Below are 17155 nucleotides of genomic sequence, written 5' to 3'. Positions count from 1 at the left end.
AGTAAAAAGTGAAAAGAAATAAACTGAACAACTATTTATTTTTCCTGTGGCTTTATTAATATTAAAAAGTGCCACCGTTTAAAAGGGTCAAGCATGCCACAATATTTCCCATCAGTTTACTTCTTAATTTGTTCAGATGAGGGGCAACGAGAGCCCCCAAAATACGCACACACGCGCACACACACGGCATTATAGCCATCAAATGTACCATTTAAATCAGAAGTAGTCTTTGATATCAAATAAAAGGTAGGCACTTTTCAACGGGACAGCACGAGTGTTTGACATACATGGATACAGAAATCCAAGGTCAATGACCAAAGCTCACAGCAAAACAGAAAGGGGTTTGATACAGTACACCTCTATGAATCCTCATATTCACAGTCTCCTTCAACACCTTGATTTATTCAAATAACCAAGCTAGTAAATGGATCCCACTGTAGAAGAAACAGGGTTATGGTAATACTGTGGTTTGAGAAACGAGCTTACAATCATGAGAACTCTAAAACTTAGCTACATCTTTGCATGTCTCAATAGATCTCCTCTTACTCTAGAGTAAACAGGGTAATGTGTCCAAAAACGAATCGTAGAGCAGGTGTAGTGGTTATAAAGAATCATTCAGATTCGATTCATATTGACAGTAAATTACTGTGTTTTAAACATAGCCAATAACTATTAAGACCTTTATCTTGAATAATATTTTCCCCTTACTTACCTAAAGCTTATGAACGTTTAAACTGAGATTGTTGGGAGAATCTTCACATTTACAGGTTTAGATGCCTTACAGAAGATCCTCATTTACGCAGTCCATATATTTAAATATCCATATTCATTTAAAGACAAAAAACTTGGATTAGCATCCATGACCTTTAACGCCCAGAGATTTCATACTTCATCAATTCGGCATTCATGAACATGAAAAAAAATCAACATGAAGGCAGTAAAATCATTATTACACTAGTGCAAAACAAAAAACATTTTAAAACCCACTTTTTGTACTAGAGTTGACGCTGATCACCTGAAAGCTTTACTCAGAAAAAACCCAAATCAAATCAATCGACCAATTTAAATAAATAACAATTAAGTGTTTCATTTGACAGCGATTAAATAACAGACAGAATTGCACATGAATGGAAAGTTGCACTGTAGTAACGGTACTTAAAGAGGCACTGCGTACACATCTCCGCTTTAAGATAAACAACAAACAGATTTTCCACAATTCCCAGCTGCGACGAGATTGGTCAACCCCACAAGCGTGTCCTGATTTGGTCTCCACAGTAAAAATGTTAGTACCTCCCGGACACGTCCTGTTAGGAGAAAGAGAGGCATCTTGGTGACCCCCAGGTCCAGAAAAAGTGCTCGTTCTCACTGTGGAAAGAGGTGCGAGATGCCACTCCAGTGTCACAGAGGTATAATCAACAAGACCTTGAGTCCTGAGTCTGACCACTTCCTCTTCCTGTAACCTGCTGACCTCACTTCCTGCTCAAACACGAGGGCGGAGCAGGTCACTGTGATGGTGGACGTGGCAGAGAGGCCTGACTGGCCTAGGCGAAGCGCTCCATCATCACCTCTTCTGCTCCCAGATCTCAGGCATGTTTAAGTCCAGGTGTTCCAGGGAGCGCAAAGCTTGCACGTTCTCGGAGTAAAACGCCACGTCCACCATGACCAACCTGCAGAGAGCAAAGTGTTGTTAAAGCATGAGAGAGACTTAAAGATTCCCATAATGCATTGCATTTTACACAATATATCCATGTTGTGTGTTCAGCCTTAAAAAGCAGCTACCTGTGAATGAGCGTGTATAAAAGAGAGACCAAAACTCACCCGTATTGGGGTCCTCCGTCATTTATGACCCCCAAACGACCTAACTGTCTCTTCAGCTGCAGCTTAAAGCTGGCGTTTATCCTGAGGAACAACATCTACACACAGACACACACAAAGTATGAGTTTGTAGTCTGTGATTCACTCAAAAGGGGGATTCAGACATTCAGCATCTCACCTGTGACTGCTCCTCAGGTAAGAGCTCAAAAATGGCTTCGTGCATTTTTGCAATCTGTTTACACACATTACGCAAACATGCAGACGGCATGGGAGCCTTCACTTCATACTGCAGAGAAAAATGTTTGGTTATAAAACTCAAGAAAGTCATCAAGAGAGTCACAACCTCGAGCGCACATCAAAACAAATACTAATGCTATATCTAAAAATACCATAAAATTTTTTAACAAATTTTTTAAAAGAGTCTTCTTCTGATCTGCAATAACTTTATCCCTGTGTACAAGTCATTGATTGGTTTGAGTTACGAGTGTGTATCTGAAAGCCTGCATGTAATACCAAAGGTGTTAAGCAGGGTTCAGTTCTGGGCCCTTTCTTTTTTTTTGTATAGAGGCATTTATAAGTTGGACTTGCTTAAACTGTTGCTATAAAATTAGCAGCACACAATTCTCTAGAATATCATTATACGCTGTAGCATTTAGGATTTGTAATAGTCAAACCTGTTTGAAGGGGTGTCCCAATACATTTATCCATATAGTGTATTTTAACTAGTAAACATGAAAGTTACTTTTTATAGATTTGCGATTATTCGTGACACTCGACTCACAAAGCGTAGACCTCCAAACTTACCTTAGAAAGAGCTTTTTCGAACATGCTCTCCATGATGGCTACAAGTTTAGCAGAGATCTCTGAGATGTGATCATTGTAGTCCTGCACAGAGAGGAAATCATGTGTTATTGTTCCTGTTTCAGTATAGTTATAATGGTGTGTGTATCCACCAGATAACTTGACATTTAATCTTTCTATTCCTATTATCTGTCAGTCTACAATAAAATTGTTTTATGAACCAATTTTTTTAATCTTCAGACCACTGCATTAAAGCTTATGGTGACCTGTGGACACCTAATTCAATGTATTATGTTCATGTTTGTTTATGTAAAAATGCAGTCAGAGGTGTGAAGCAGTAAGTAAAATAATAGTCTGGGCTGTGTCCCAATTTATTACACTTTCTCCTTCAACATCCTGTCTTTCTCTCTCTCACCCTGCTATAATTACCAAATAAACTGGCACCAGTTGAATGTTTTGATGTTTAAAGGCTATGTTAGTAGCACAGACATGTGGCATCGGTGTGTGGTGTTAAAAAGGGTGCGGTTACCTTAGTGATGTGGTCAAAGTGACGTAGTATGCTGTACTGTTTGGGCTGCAGTCTGGTCTCAAAGTGTGCTCTGATCACAGGGATGTAGTAAACCACCAGCTGCAAACAGCGAGAGGCCAAAGCTGTGGAGATACAACAGTGTCATGAATGTATTCAGGAAGACTTACAACCCTCTTTGTGCATGTGTGGTTTCTTACCTAGGTTTCTGGTGGTGATGGTTTTCAGCCCCACAACCTGTAGAGCGCCCGCCCCCAACACCAGCTGGCAGCTCCGAGAGTTGAAGTGCTGTGACCATGAAACAAACCACATGATGCCATTCAAGTGATGTCACAGTTTCATTTACCAATTATTTACACTTTAGGTTACTTAATATGGCATACAGGTACACCAAACAGGTAACAGTTTAATATAACCAAAAACCAACTCGTAGTAGACAATAATGGTAGATGATATATTGGTGAGGGACAATTTTTTATTATGAGCATCAGTAGTTTATTCTTCTTCATCAGCCAATAAATCATTTGGTTCCTTAAAATTGTTTATCATAATGAAATGACTCTTAGATGTAAAGTCAATGTCTGACTGGGGGTAAAATGATGAATCATAATTTTAGTTTTCATTGTGATGTCACGCTGTGAAAAGCTTTGTTTTTTATTTGTACCTTAATATGTGTATTTATAATATTTATAATAAATGTTTATTCAGTTTCACTAATTTTTTGTTTGTCTCTCTTTTAAAGTAATCAATTTATTTTATTTTGGAATCACGTCAGTCACTCTGTTATATTGCTCTCTTAAAGGAACAGTATGTAGGATTGTGGCCAAAACTGGTATTGCAATCACAAAACTTGTGGCTAAAACTGGTACTGCAATCACACAACTGGTGGCCAATACACAAAATGACAACATAAACATCAGTTGAGGGCTGCAACTCCATTTTTTAAATGACAATATCCTGGCCAGACCACTGTTGTCAGTGATATAAGTATTTGAAATGAAAATGATTTCTTAATGTCTAGTGACATATCAGGGCCATTTTATGATTTATTGATATAAATTTCTTACATACTGTTCCTTTAATATTGCCATTGTTTATTATAAAAACCCATGTAGGTTGTAATTCATACAAAGCTTACTTTTAATATCAATGAATTGGTTAATTTATCAGTCCTTCCAGAAAAACGCGGAGTTTTTTTGTGATTGTTGCGGGCAAAAATCCTTGATTTTGCGGCATGTTTTCTTAAAAAATGCGATGGAATATGCAGGATATTTATGCAATTTATGCGATGGAATTGCGGGAATTTGCAAATATTGCGGAACTTGCAAATACTGCAATGATGTTCATGTCACATAATCACGTCACTTCATAACGTTCCCATGGCAATAGAGGACACGACTGCGCTTTTGGGAAGTAAATGCAACATTTTTCAACTTTCTGCTAATATATATGTGACTTTTTGCTACGAAAATGCGGAGATTATGAAATCATGCAAGCCACACATATTTTGTGTGCGGAAATATGTAATTAATGCGGCGAAAGTGCGTCATATTTGGAAAAAATGCAGCCCCGCATAAATATGCGGACTTTGGCTGATTATGCAATATATCGCGCGATCGCACAATCGCGTTTTTCTGGAGGGACTGATTTATTATGTAAGGAATAATTGACGACAGGCCATTGAATTATAAGAAAATAATGCACACCAAGGTGGTAATGCGGCACGACGCGAAGCGGAGTGCCGTTACACCGCAGGTGTGCATTATTTTCAAATAATTCAAAGGACCGGAGTCAATTATTCCGCTTATACCACGGTTACCACAAACATTGCTCTGGTGCCTATTTTTAAGACATTTGAAAAGATAGGTGTGCGGTTTACAGAAAAATAATCAACACCCATAGAACATTTCTCAGCCAATCAGAATGCAGCATTCAACAGACCCGTGGTATAATAGTTAATAATGCACAATGTTAGTTATAAAAAACGTTGGTTTGCTTGGAGAGTAAGGTTTGGTTTACATTAGCACTTTTGGTGCGCACCTGGGTCATTTCACGTCTGAGCTTGGTTCTTTTTGGATGTTGGGAACAGCGCTGCTGATATGAACACAATTGAACTAAATCACAGAAGTGAACAGCTATTTATGACACATATGGGTGTTTTTTTGCTCATTTACATTGATGACAAGCGCTTGCGGATATCTGAAGAGAGACCAGCATGCGAAGAGGGAGGGGGAAACAATTGAACTCGGATTCGGACCAGGCAATCGAACCTAATATGAATCCTCCCTAATTCCTAGCAGTGTCAATAGCAAGAAATAAAGCAATGACTAAAAGTTATTTCTGAATTTCAGTCACCTAACACTTAAACATACACACACCTTAAGCAGGTCAGCGAGTCGTGTTAAGATGTCAGTAGTGATGGAGGGAATGTCGTTTACACATTGACAGTATTCCAGAAACATCCGGATCAACAGCAGCACCGTCCTATCAGAGAGCAGAGGGAAAAGGTCACACAGGAACAAGATTTGGTGGGAGGTGCTGGTGAAATTAAGTACCTACCCGACCACAGCGTATTTCTGCCCATCAACACACAGAAACTCACTGGGTTTCCGGTCCTCAGAGCCTAAAAAACCACAAACGTTTTCATTAAACAGCATGAACCTCAATAATCTGTAGTGATATCTGATGTATTCCAAATAAAACATCTTGTCACTGGGTTTCAGATTCACAGTACCTGTGAGTTTGCGTTCAGGCAGACTGATGCGTCCATCAGCGATGGAGTCGACCAAATCCTGAAACTCAGCGGGAACATCCGCCTGTTTCCACCTCTCATTATCCAGCAGCAGACTAAACACACGCACACGCACACACACACACACCAATGAGTCAGAATCGCTTTATTTGTCAGTAAACGAGTGTCATCATGCATCACCGTATACCTGAGTTTATTCTTGCGTTCCTCGTGAAAGCGCTGTACGAATCGGTGTGCCTGACTCTGCAGCGCCCCCCTCAGGCTGACACTGCGTCTACCGCACAGCTCCTCTGTGTCTTTGACGAACGACTCCACGGCCTGACTTAAACACACAAACTCAGAGGAACTCAAGCGCTCCAGAGAGCCGTCCTGCAGAGAGATTGATTGACATGTTGTATATTGTTGTTTTAATTCACTGTGAAAACATTGTGTAACTTAAATGAGATGAGAAAACTAACTTTGACAGCATTTGATAAACTGATGGAACTGGTTCCCCTTAACTGAAAAATGACAGGTGTGTCCAAAACTAAAGGTGTGTCTTTAACTAAAGCACAAAAGTATGCACCAGTTTGTGTACCTTAGCTCGGGTCATGAGTACTTTGGCGCAGCGGTCATGACTGACGTCAGATGCCTTGTAAAGCAGCTCCTGGATGTTATTGGCCACTTGACCCAACTCAAGATCAGATGGCATAACGTCCTCACTACTGTTAGAAAAAGATAAAGTGTTAATGTACTGCAGCTAAATGATATATGAAGGTATGAATTTATCAGCCTGACCTCATGAGAATTCGTATATTTTACGAATTTGTATAAATTCATACAAAGTAAATCGTGCAAAAACTTACAACTCTCATAACAAAACCAAACCCCTAAACACGCACCTAACCCCAACGCCACAGGGGTCAAGGCAAATCATACAAAAACTTACGAATGTGGTCATATGAATTAATACGGATTAGCCAACTCATGAAATATGTACGAATTCTCGTAAGATAGCGTTGGTATTTATACTAGAGATGCGCTGATATTACTGGGTATCGATTCAGATGTTCCAGATCGATTCGATTTCGATTCACAAGCTATCAAATCGATTCGGATTTCGATTCTCGGGGCGGTTTTCATACTCAATATAACTCAATGAATATAGAATACATAGAATATTATATGATATTATTATAATATAGACTGAATGAATGAATGACAGGCTCGCCTCTCACTCCTCGGTAACATCGCGCAAGGCAAAAAAAGGGTGACATCTAGTGGAGAAGTCTAGTAATTAGATAAACGTTAATCTTACGTTCAATGTTTGCGGAATGAATATGGGGGGGGGGGAATCGATTCATGGCCTGAGAATCGATTTTGAATCGACCACGTAAAAAAACGATTAATCAAAAAATATTTTTTTTGCCCAGCCCTAACCAATAGCCGATTTTTTTCCACACTGCTATCTGCAAATTCAGTTTGGTGGATGATATATTAACTTGCATTAAATTAAATTCTGAATGTTATTCATTCATATGATGACCAATAATATTGAGCATTAATCTAGTGATGTTACATTTTCTATACAATTCATCGCATTTTCCTGTTCTCTTTTCATTGTCAGGATATATCGACCACGACTATCGGCTGTTTAAACTATCAGCCGATAGCCAATAGTGCTTTTATCGTCTCATATCAATTATTGGCCGATATATCGGTGCATCTCTAATTTATACACATACAGGATTGCGCAAAATCCATCAAGCGTAATTTTTATGTACTGTTTAACTCACTAATTGCACCGGCGCCCCCTATGGGCAGGGAGGAGGTAGTGTTGGAGTTGTGTTCCCTGCTGGAGGAAGATTCGGTGGTTGCGGAGGCCGAGTCGCTCCCACAGGCCTCTAAGCGCACCTGCGCTCTGGACTGAGTTTGCGTGGATGCGCCGGCCCGTTGTTCAGCTTCATTTAGTGCATCGCTTATGAAAAGCCCCTCGTGGGTTAGATAGGCAAGCTCCGCCTCTCCTGAACGGACACTACCTGACTCCTCCTCCTCTTCATCCTCATTAGCCCTGCTGTCAGAATGATTTATCGCCAGGGTAGCTTCAGCTAGTCGACTCCTCTGGCTGCTGTCGAGAACTTCCAACACGACATTTCGGATAACGCTGAGCGTGACCTACAACAAACACACAAGTTGCTTTACTGCCTAAAGTTTACAGCTGCCTCCTAAGTAAACCTGTTTGATTTAGGACGTTCTACACAGACAGATAATGTGATATGTGGATTATTCAATATAATTTTTACAGAATAAAATTTGCATACAATTGACCTCATTTGCATACATCAATGCGTGATGCTACTATAAAATTTGGCCAAATGCAATGCATTTTATTGTTTGGAATGGCTTTCAAATCATGTTGTAAATAAATCATAGTTAGTAAGCTCACTAGATTTTAGATCTATAAAGGTTATTGTCAACCACAACTGTTGCACAAGAAGAGAAAAGTTGAGTTGTGTGTCTTTTTGTTGAGTTTTGTTACCTTGATCCTTTTGAGAAACAAGACAAAATTTTCGAATATATCCAGCAGCAGATCAAACCATCGTTGGAACGTCATCAGACGCATCTGCTCATGCAATCTGACACAAACACACACAGAGTCAGTTGTGATATTGTTGTGATACACAGTTCACTAACAATCTCAGAGTATTACTATACTCACTTGATTGTGTTTGCATCGGTCTCATTGATCTGGGACACAGACTTCAAAACACTCTGGCAACAGAGACAAAACAAAATCAAATCATAACACAACAACAAGAACTGAAAAGATCTGTCTCGACTCGAGTTCCTGTTCATGCATCTGTCCCCGGCTCATTTCCTGCACCCTATTTCACACCCCTGTGAGCCATTTCCTGTCCAGTCCCCGCCTTATTTCCTGCCCCTCCTTCCCGTGTACTGTACCTGCCGTACAAGGTTCTTCGCTGCATGGTTCATCTCTTCACTGTAAATGTCCAGGAAATCCAGCTTCCTTTGTCTCAGCAACCCAAAGACCAGAGACTGTAGACGATCCTTTTACACACACAAACACACCTTCGCTATAACCACTGACCCCTCAACTGCAGAAACGACCCAATTGAGGGGTCACCATACAGCAGATACGACGGCACACAAAAATGAATACAATCAGCTATCGATTCATGCTGTCTACATTGATTCGATCAATAATAGATTTGATAGTGGATGAACTGATAATTTCTTGTTGAGGAAATATATTCTGCGGTTTGGAGCGGGTAAACATTTGGTTGATTCATCAGCGTGGGAATTAGGGCAGTGAAAAAAAACGTCTCACTCTCGGGGTAAACCAACCTTTCCTGACGCTGCAGATGGCTTTGTGACCTACATGAGAAAATCCCACACTGTAAAACTCATTCTAGGTAAAAGTGATCTGATTTACTAGATTACAACCTGGAAACACCTGCTGTGGTTTGCTTGTGGTTGTGGTCCCGTATTGCTCAGTGATAGAGCATTGCATTAATGTTGCAAAGGGTTGCAACCCAGGAAATACACACATGGATATAAAAAGCGGAAATATTTGTAAACCACCGTAATGCATAAACGTAAATGTACTACTGCATTACTTTAACATGAACAAAAATGAAAAATACACAGATAGTCCAAGATAGTGGAATAACATGCCCGGATGTCCATTATCAATGATACCTTTAATATTTTAATTAAAAAAGCAAACTGACCTTTTCCAGAACCTGAGCGTCCTCTTCACAGGGTCGGTTGAGATCGCTTTGAGCATACGTGGAGAAATCAGCAACCATCATCTTATCGATCAACCGCTCCATCTCACACAGCTGAGAACCCAAATGTCTGCAAAAAGATGAATAAGAGAAAATACATATTAGTCAAGTCTATAAGTGAACTTAAAACCCTAATGTCTTATTTATCCGTGTCCTGTTACATATGTGTCAGCGTCACCTGAAGCTGTGAATCCCCTGCAGTTCCTGCTGCAGTACTTCTTTGGTGGTGGCGATGAGCTCTAGCGCCCCCACAAACTCTGAGGTGGAGAGGAGTAACTGCACGGTGGGCTGCGTCTGGTGCACAGCGGCCATCAGCTTAAGTTTATTGTGTAGTTTTACACAGTTGTCACGGGTCAGGGCGTCCCGCAGGACGCGCAACGGTCCTCGACACATCACCCGGTCGATTGCGGTGGTGCGCGCCCGTAGCTTTGCGACCGCATTGGCCGTCTCTCTGAGGCGGTCCTGGAGCTCGTGCTGAGACGACATGGCATGGAAGAATGCTTCGGAGCGAAGAGAGATCTGTCGGGCGATGCTCACCTCCACCACGTCCAGGTAGTGACTCAACTTCGCAGAGGACAAATATAAAGAACATATCAAGTTAAGTTCATATGTTTTTGTACTTTGGGAAATACTCGATTTTCTATTTAACTTCATAAATAAAGTATATTCAATGGGATATTAGTTTCAAATTGGTAAAACTTTGATATAATAACCCCACACCAGATGACAACAGACAGCACCTTTTCCTGTAGTAACCGTGATGACGCCACATCTCGGTTGTTCTTGCTGCCGGCGATGCTGAAGTGAGACCACGGCAGCACGGCGTTAAATGTGGCAGGATCATTCAGGACAAACTCAGGCCTCATAAATATCTAAGAAAAAGAGAGAAGTGTAAAATGAAGAGGTGTGATTGCCACTCTTTATTCCACTATTCCAAGACTGCTTACTTTTATTGGGGAATTAAATAATCTTATTATACAAAACTGTTCATTCATTCTAAAGGCCCAAGTATACTTCATTTTTTCACACAGTCTAATGCACAGCCTTGCAAAGTACTCAAACAGAGGCGTTAACACATGGGCATTGCGACAAATTGTAACATCGCTACTGGTCTACATACTACATACTCCTGTCTGTGGATGCGTGACCTGCGCGTACAAAGTACGTGCAGTTACAAAAATCGGTGATGCACAAGTCCAGGTACAGTAAAGCCTGAAGTATAGTCCGTTTTTTTTTTACGTAAGCGTACACGTAAAGTTAAACACACAGCCTTTGACTTGTCTGCATACACCGACACTCATAAATGTGCAGTTACAAAAATTCGGCAGTTTTTCGTACAGTGTCCGAATATTATTCTGATGACGAAATATGCGTCATGCGCACTGCACCCGGACCCTAACGTACGCGTAAAATGGGACTACACTTCAGGCTTTACACTGCAAAAAAAAAAATCTTACTTAGTATTTTTGTTTTGTTTTCAGTAGAAACATCTAAAAATTCTTATATTGAGATGTGTTTTTTGATGAGCAAATTGACCTAAGAAAATAAGTCTAGTTTTTAGAAAAAAATATACATATTTAAGTGAATTTGTGCTTAAAACAAGCTAAATGATCTGCCAATGGGGTAAGAAAAAAATCTTGAAATAAGTTTCTTTTTTCTTAAACACTTCTTCACTTAAAGGTGCTTTAAGCGAATCTGTGTGACGTCACTTTTTGTTGATGTTTGAAATGTTTTTAAACAAACGGAGCGTAGCTAACTCTAATTTGTGACAAAAAACTGTTCTAAAACTTAACATTTTAATTAAATTATACAAAAAAGTAGTGCTTTTGGTTAGTAGCCTTATTTTTTTAGGTTTAACTACACAGAATTGATGATAAATTAATGTATTTCATAAAATGTCATAAAACTGGGGCCCCCTGGCACCATCTCGCGGCCCCCAGTTTAAAAACCACTGGTCTGAAACACGTGAATTCCCTTAGAGCACCTTTAATTTGTATAAATCTTTGTTTAAGAATTTTTAGATTTTCTACTGAAAACCGCACCAATATACTAAGTCATATGCCAAAGGGGTAAGCAAAAAATCTCGAACATTTTTCTTAAATACTAAATTCAAGAAAAATTTGCTTACCCCATTGGCAGATTTTTTTTTGCTTGTTTTATGCACAAAATCACTTAAATTTGATATTTTTGGTCTAAAAACTAAACTTATTTTCTTGATTTAAGAATGTTTAGATATTTTTACTGAAAACAAGACAAAAATACTAAGAATTTTTTTTCTTGAAAATAATTTTTTGCAGTGTGTAGCGTGTACTATTCTTTTTAAAAGTGATATCTTTTGGATATTTTTGTCTTTATTTGACAGTGATTAAGGAGAGGGCAGAAAGATACAGGGAGGAGAAAGGGGTATGGGATCGGCAAATGACCACGAGCCAGGAATCGGGTTGCAGAAAGTGCGAAAGCACCACACGTCAGAGCGCTGCCCACTACATCATCAGCTCCGACTAGCGCATACTACTCCAATAATGAAATAAGCGCCACATGTACTGAAACCTTGCATATGCTTAAAAAGTGAAGTATACCCAAGCCTTGAGTAGTAAAATTTTGATTTTGATTAGTTTAAAATGTTCAGTAGCTTCAGTTCTCACCTTAGGCACCTGCTCCAGTTCAGCTCTGGCTTTATCTAGATAAATAAGCCACGAACACACATAAATATTATTTCATTAATGTCCATCACTTTCTCTGTTTTCAACTAAAATATTTATTATCACATTAATTACGATAAAATAATCACAAAACAGCATCTGTACTGGGTCCTCATTTATAAAGCGTGCATTTACACAGATTTGATTGTAAATTGTGCGTACACAAAAATCCACGGCAAATTTCATATTTATAAAAACTGTCTTTGATGTGGAAAAGTGCTTAGTGCTGAGCAGACGTTCGTACTTTTGCTTGCCCGATTGCTTGTTTTTTTTTTTTAAATATAAGTCTTTTTTGCTGCTCAAAAACTTATAAAAGAGCACCTGTCAATGTTTAATATGTCAGTGAAATTAATTCGTTTAAAGGTGGAAATTTCACGTCTGAAAGTGAAGCGTACATGCATTTTCTATGCATACATCCGTTTTATGAATCACACATGCACGCTTTTGAGAAATGATCATTAGATCAAATTTAGGACGTTTTCAAAGCACATAACCTCTCTGTTTGTGTCATCATCTATATATACTTGTCAGCCGTTTCCTCTTTGTCTGATTTGTCATCTGTTATTTTTATACAATATCTCATTACTTCTCATTGAATGTTCTGTAAACCATACCGTGATTGTTTGTGATGGTGGGCACCGACAGATCGTCTTTGTTCGGGCAAATATTCTTACAGCGCTCGTGAATCTTCTCCCTCTGAGACAAACACAAACAGTCACTGTGAGAGACGTGTGAGTTTCTGGGCTATGTAGAGAGTTCACTCTCTTGTCTTTTTGTGTCTGAATAATTCAGATGGCCGTGTCACCTGAGCCGTCTCCTGAAGGTAGGAGCTGAAGTGTTCTCGGGTGATGTTGGGCAGGTAAAATGAAGGCATGACTTCAGTCTCGGCGAAGTCCAGGCCCCAGGTCTTAGTGAAGAAGTCTGACTCTCTCTTGGCCAGTCTGGGGTCATTCAGGGCTGCGGGAAGGTTCACTTTAGAGTTATACACAGTCCAGCGATGCTGGTCGGCCACCACAGACGGGCCATCACAGAGGCCACGTCCGTCACCTGTATAGAGATAGCAGAAGTTTACATTTCGAGTAACACAGTCCATCCAGACTATTTAATAAAACTTGTATTCATGTAAGTGGCACAGGAAGACATATGCAAAAAAAAATAGATATAAAAAGGAATTTGTGAAATCCAACCAGTGGGCTCCTTAGGACAGACATCCGGAAGGGATCGTGGTGGTCGGTAGTGTCTGGAGGCCGTGGAGGGTTCCCTAGGTTTGCGGAAAAGCCCATCGCTTGTGCCTCTTCCTCCGCTGGACTTAGGCAGCGGAGATGAGCCCTGACTGGAGGACATCACTGCAGATTCCTCACATACGAGGCTGGCTGAAAGAAAAACCATGAATAAGAATACAAAATCCTGATATCACAGGAAGTAGCTGTCTTATGCTACGTTTACAAGACAATGTAGTAAACAACAAAAAACTTTTGCGTATAGACACAACAACTCTGCCAAAGGGATCCGTATTTACACCAATCCGCGAATACGACAAAAAATGCTGTATTATGCGTGCCAGGCCACCAAAAGGCGATGTTAGTTTGTAAAGAAACACTACCTATGTGCATTCTTGTACAGAATGATAAATACAAACGATCAAGATGGAAAAAGCATCATATCTTAAGCAGCACAAACACAGTCTTGTAGGCCGCCATTGTAGTTTTGGTTATATTCGTGCACGCCTAAAGCTAGAAGTATAGTTCAGTTTTTACGCATATGCGAGGGTCCGCATACAGTGTGCGTGATGCAAATTTCGTCATCAAAAAAGTACGCACGCACTGTACGCACACCAACTGGCTTTTGTAACGGAGCATACTTGGTACGTGTAGATCATGCATGCACGTACAAGAGAATGTAGTTAGCGCTGTGCAATTTTGTAGTTCTGACAATTACCGTATTTATCGCACTATAAGGCGCACTTAAAAGCCTTTTAATTTCCTCAAAAAACGACAGTGCGCCTAATAATCCGGTATGCCTTATATATGGATCAAGCGCGGCATTTTTCATATATAAAAATGCAGCGCTTGCAGCATTACGGCTACCGTAGTCAGTAAACACAGGTACTGTGCTTTCTCACAGACTGTTTCTTTTACTACGTGTTAACTGAATTAGGGAAAGGTTCCCCTCCACGTTTTGAGGTGAGATATTGTTAATATGCACATTAACGTTTAAGCAACGTTACCATGGGAGTGAACGGAGTTGTCAGAATGCTTAATAAAGTTTGACTTTATCTGACTGTTTTGTTGACATTCCCTTTAGCACAGCTCCATCTAGTAGATGCATAACGCAAACCCAGTCAAACGTTTGACTGCAGTATCTTCTATTCTTTGCGCCTTATAATCCAGTGCGCCCTATATATGAAAACAGTTCTAAAATAGGTCCTTAAATGAAGGTGCGCCTTATAATCCGGTGCGCCTTATAGTGCGGAAAATACGGTACAAAACGATTAATTGCACAGCGCTAACTCCATCTCTTGCACGTGCATGCATGACCTACGCGTTAGGGATGTAACGATTAACCATGCAAATGCGCGTTTTCTCAATGAATGTTTCAGGTATTTTCATGATAATAAACAATGTTTTGAATGATTTTGTATAACGAGTGTTGCTTTTTTTAATCCACGTTATAAACGACTCAGACTCATAATGATACCAAGTTATTATAATTTTGCCCATAATCGAGCAGCCCCAAATGTAGTGTGTAGCTTAGGAGATGCATTGCATTTTTCACAATGTGCATGATGTCACTGCTATCACAGATTTACGTTTACGTAGTTAATTTTCAAAACACTTTTAACCCGTCATCAAAATTTTGCTGTTTCAGGAACCGAATAAAAACTTTTTTTTTAAACAGTTTAGGTTGAAAACGTTGTTGTATAAAGGGCTCCTTATTTGGTATGACAGAAAGCAAGACTAAAACTAAGAATAACACCAATATGATATTAATATAGCATGTAACGTTGTGCAATAAATTAATCATCTTGCTGACAAATAAAATAAATTAATAGTGAATATCACAATGATTTTAATGTGCTTTTGGTCATTATGCTTTCTTCATTATTGATTGAAGTAGTTTCACGTTTAACGTTAAAAATGTTCAAATAACATCTCTGATTTCACGTTTTTAGTTTCACGTTTAACGCTAAAAATGTTAAAATAACATCTCTGATTTATACCATGACACCAAAACAATGAAAAAGATTAGTTTCCGTGAATCACCTAGCGGAAATAACTAAAAAAATCCCCTTCATATCTGATCATAATTTGTGGTTATGCACTTGAAAAACAGGGGCATAAAAACTCATAATAAAATCGAAAGAGGAACACGGTTAAGATACACGGTGTCCTGAATAAACCAGCAGCTGTGTGAGAACTGATCCAAATATTTTTACAGTCAACAGTTTGTTGCAGGTGCTTGTCTGCACAGAACTGCACAACAGAAAACTGCAGTCGCATTTGCTCTGAGCTGTGTTTTGGGTTAAATGTCTAGATGTAACTCTAGATATCTGTGGCTGTATTTATGAATGTCAAAGGCTGACACGGGCTTTAAAACGTGAAACGAAAGTGCAGAGGTTTCATCTCCACAAGCCTGTGGTTTGAAAATATCAGTCAGAGAAGAGACCTGTCAAACTATAAAGATTAAAGATCTTCATTGCAATCTGTACTTTGGTACAATGAAATTCTTATGAATGAACAACTTGCTTAACAAATGCCTAAACCTGTATTTTACTCAGTCTTAATGATTTACTGTAAAACGGTAAAAAAACAAATAAATGTTGATCTAAAGATGCTAGACATGATGTATAAGCATTTCGACACAATAATTAATAGTTAAAATAAATATAAAAATCAAAACAAACCACCTTTGCGCTAATGTATCATCCCATTAGCTTTAATTAATACACCAACGTAAAATAATCCCCAATAAGCGCGTACACTTGTGATTTACGGTGTTCTGTGGAGTTTGTTGAGTTTGTTATTGTGTTTACACGTAATGAGCGTTAGCATGTTAGCTAATGATAATAAACATTATCTGAACCGCGATTAAAACGCTCGTGAACGCCGCAGGCTGTGTGTTTGAGATGTTTAGTACCTGTTATGTGAAATAAAGAGGCTCCTGGTGATCATAATCTCATCACGTCTCTCTCACATCTCGATAGCGCTGTGATACTCTGCGCTCCGCCGGCCAGTCACCCACAATGCACCGCGCGCAACACACTTCCGGCTTACGCTGCACGCGCCACGTCAATCAACACTATTCTTTTTGTTGTTTATTATTTATTTGTTATTTTTCTTTGTCTATTTAATGTTGCCATTCTGTATTTTATATTTTCATTAGTTTAAAAATTAATTAATTAATTCGTTTCTGCTGTTTGTTTGTTTCTGTCAGTCTGTCAGATTTTCTGACTGATCTCTCTCTTCTCTCTGTCTGTTTTTATCTCTCTCTGTCTGTCTCTCTCTCTCTTAATCTGTTGTTTATTATTTAGTCATTTACCTTTTCTTTATGTATTTAATGTTATCATTCTGTAATTTTTTTCATTCTTTTATAAATTCATTCATTCATTCGTGTATTCGTGTTTTGCTTTATTTCTTTTCACTCAGTCTGTCAGATTTTCTGTCTGATCTCTCTCTACTTATTTATCTATCTACTTATCTATCTACTTATCTATCTACTTATCTATCTACTTATCTATCTACTTATCTATCTACTTATCTATCTACTTATC

At 39.1% G+C, this 17155-nt stretch overlaps 1 protein-coding gene across 3 annotated transcripts; it reads right to left on the bottom strand.

Annotated features, from left to right (window-relative positions):
- Positions 1-34: 34 nt before the first annotated feature.
- Positions 35-16679, bottom strand: vps54 (VPS54 subunit of GARP complex). 3 transcript variants are annotated; one of them, XM_055204204.2, is made up of 24 exons: positions 16522-16679; positions 13572-13757; positions 13190-13431; positions 12999-13080; positions 12328-12362; positions 10423-10554; positions 9861-10246; positions 9626-9752; positions 9240-9269; positions 8835-8942; positions 8593-8645; positions 8413-8509; positions 7672-8048; positions 6472-6598; positions 6082-6263; positions 5877-5989; positions 5702-5765; positions 5521-5626; positions 3343-3430; positions 3146-3267; positions 2620-2700; positions 1994-2101; positions 1819-1913; positions 35-1667 (listed from the first exon to the last, which is right to left on the bottom strand). In XM_055204204.2, exons 2-24 carry the CDS (start codon positions 13726-13728, stop codon positions 1562-1564), a joined length of 3018 nt encoding a protein of 1005 aa, XP_055060179.2. In that variant the 5' UTR covers positions 13729-13757; positions 16522-16679; the 3' UTR covers positions 35-1561. The 3 variants fall into 3 exon arrangements, with proteins under 3 accessions (XP_055060179.2, XP_055060177.2, XP_055060178.2); XM_055204202.2 differs by having other exon boundaries at positions 13572-13753; positions 16522-16666; XM_055204203.2 differs by lacking the exon at positions 9240-9269 and having other exon boundaries at positions 13572-13753; positions 16522-16666.
- Between the last annotated feature and the right edge of the window lie 476 nt (positions 16680-17155).

The sequence above is a fragment of the Misgurnus anguillicaudatus genome, chromosome 3, assembly GCF_027580225.2.
Source record: "Misgurnus anguillicaudatus chromosome 3, ASM2758022v2, whole genome shotgun sequence".
Taxonomy (NCBI): domain Eukaryota; kingdom Metazoa; phylum Chordata; class Actinopteri; order Cypriniformes; family Cobitidae; genus Misgurnus; species Misgurnus anguillicaudatus.
This window is presented reverse-complemented; position numbering and strand designations above follow the sequence as displayed.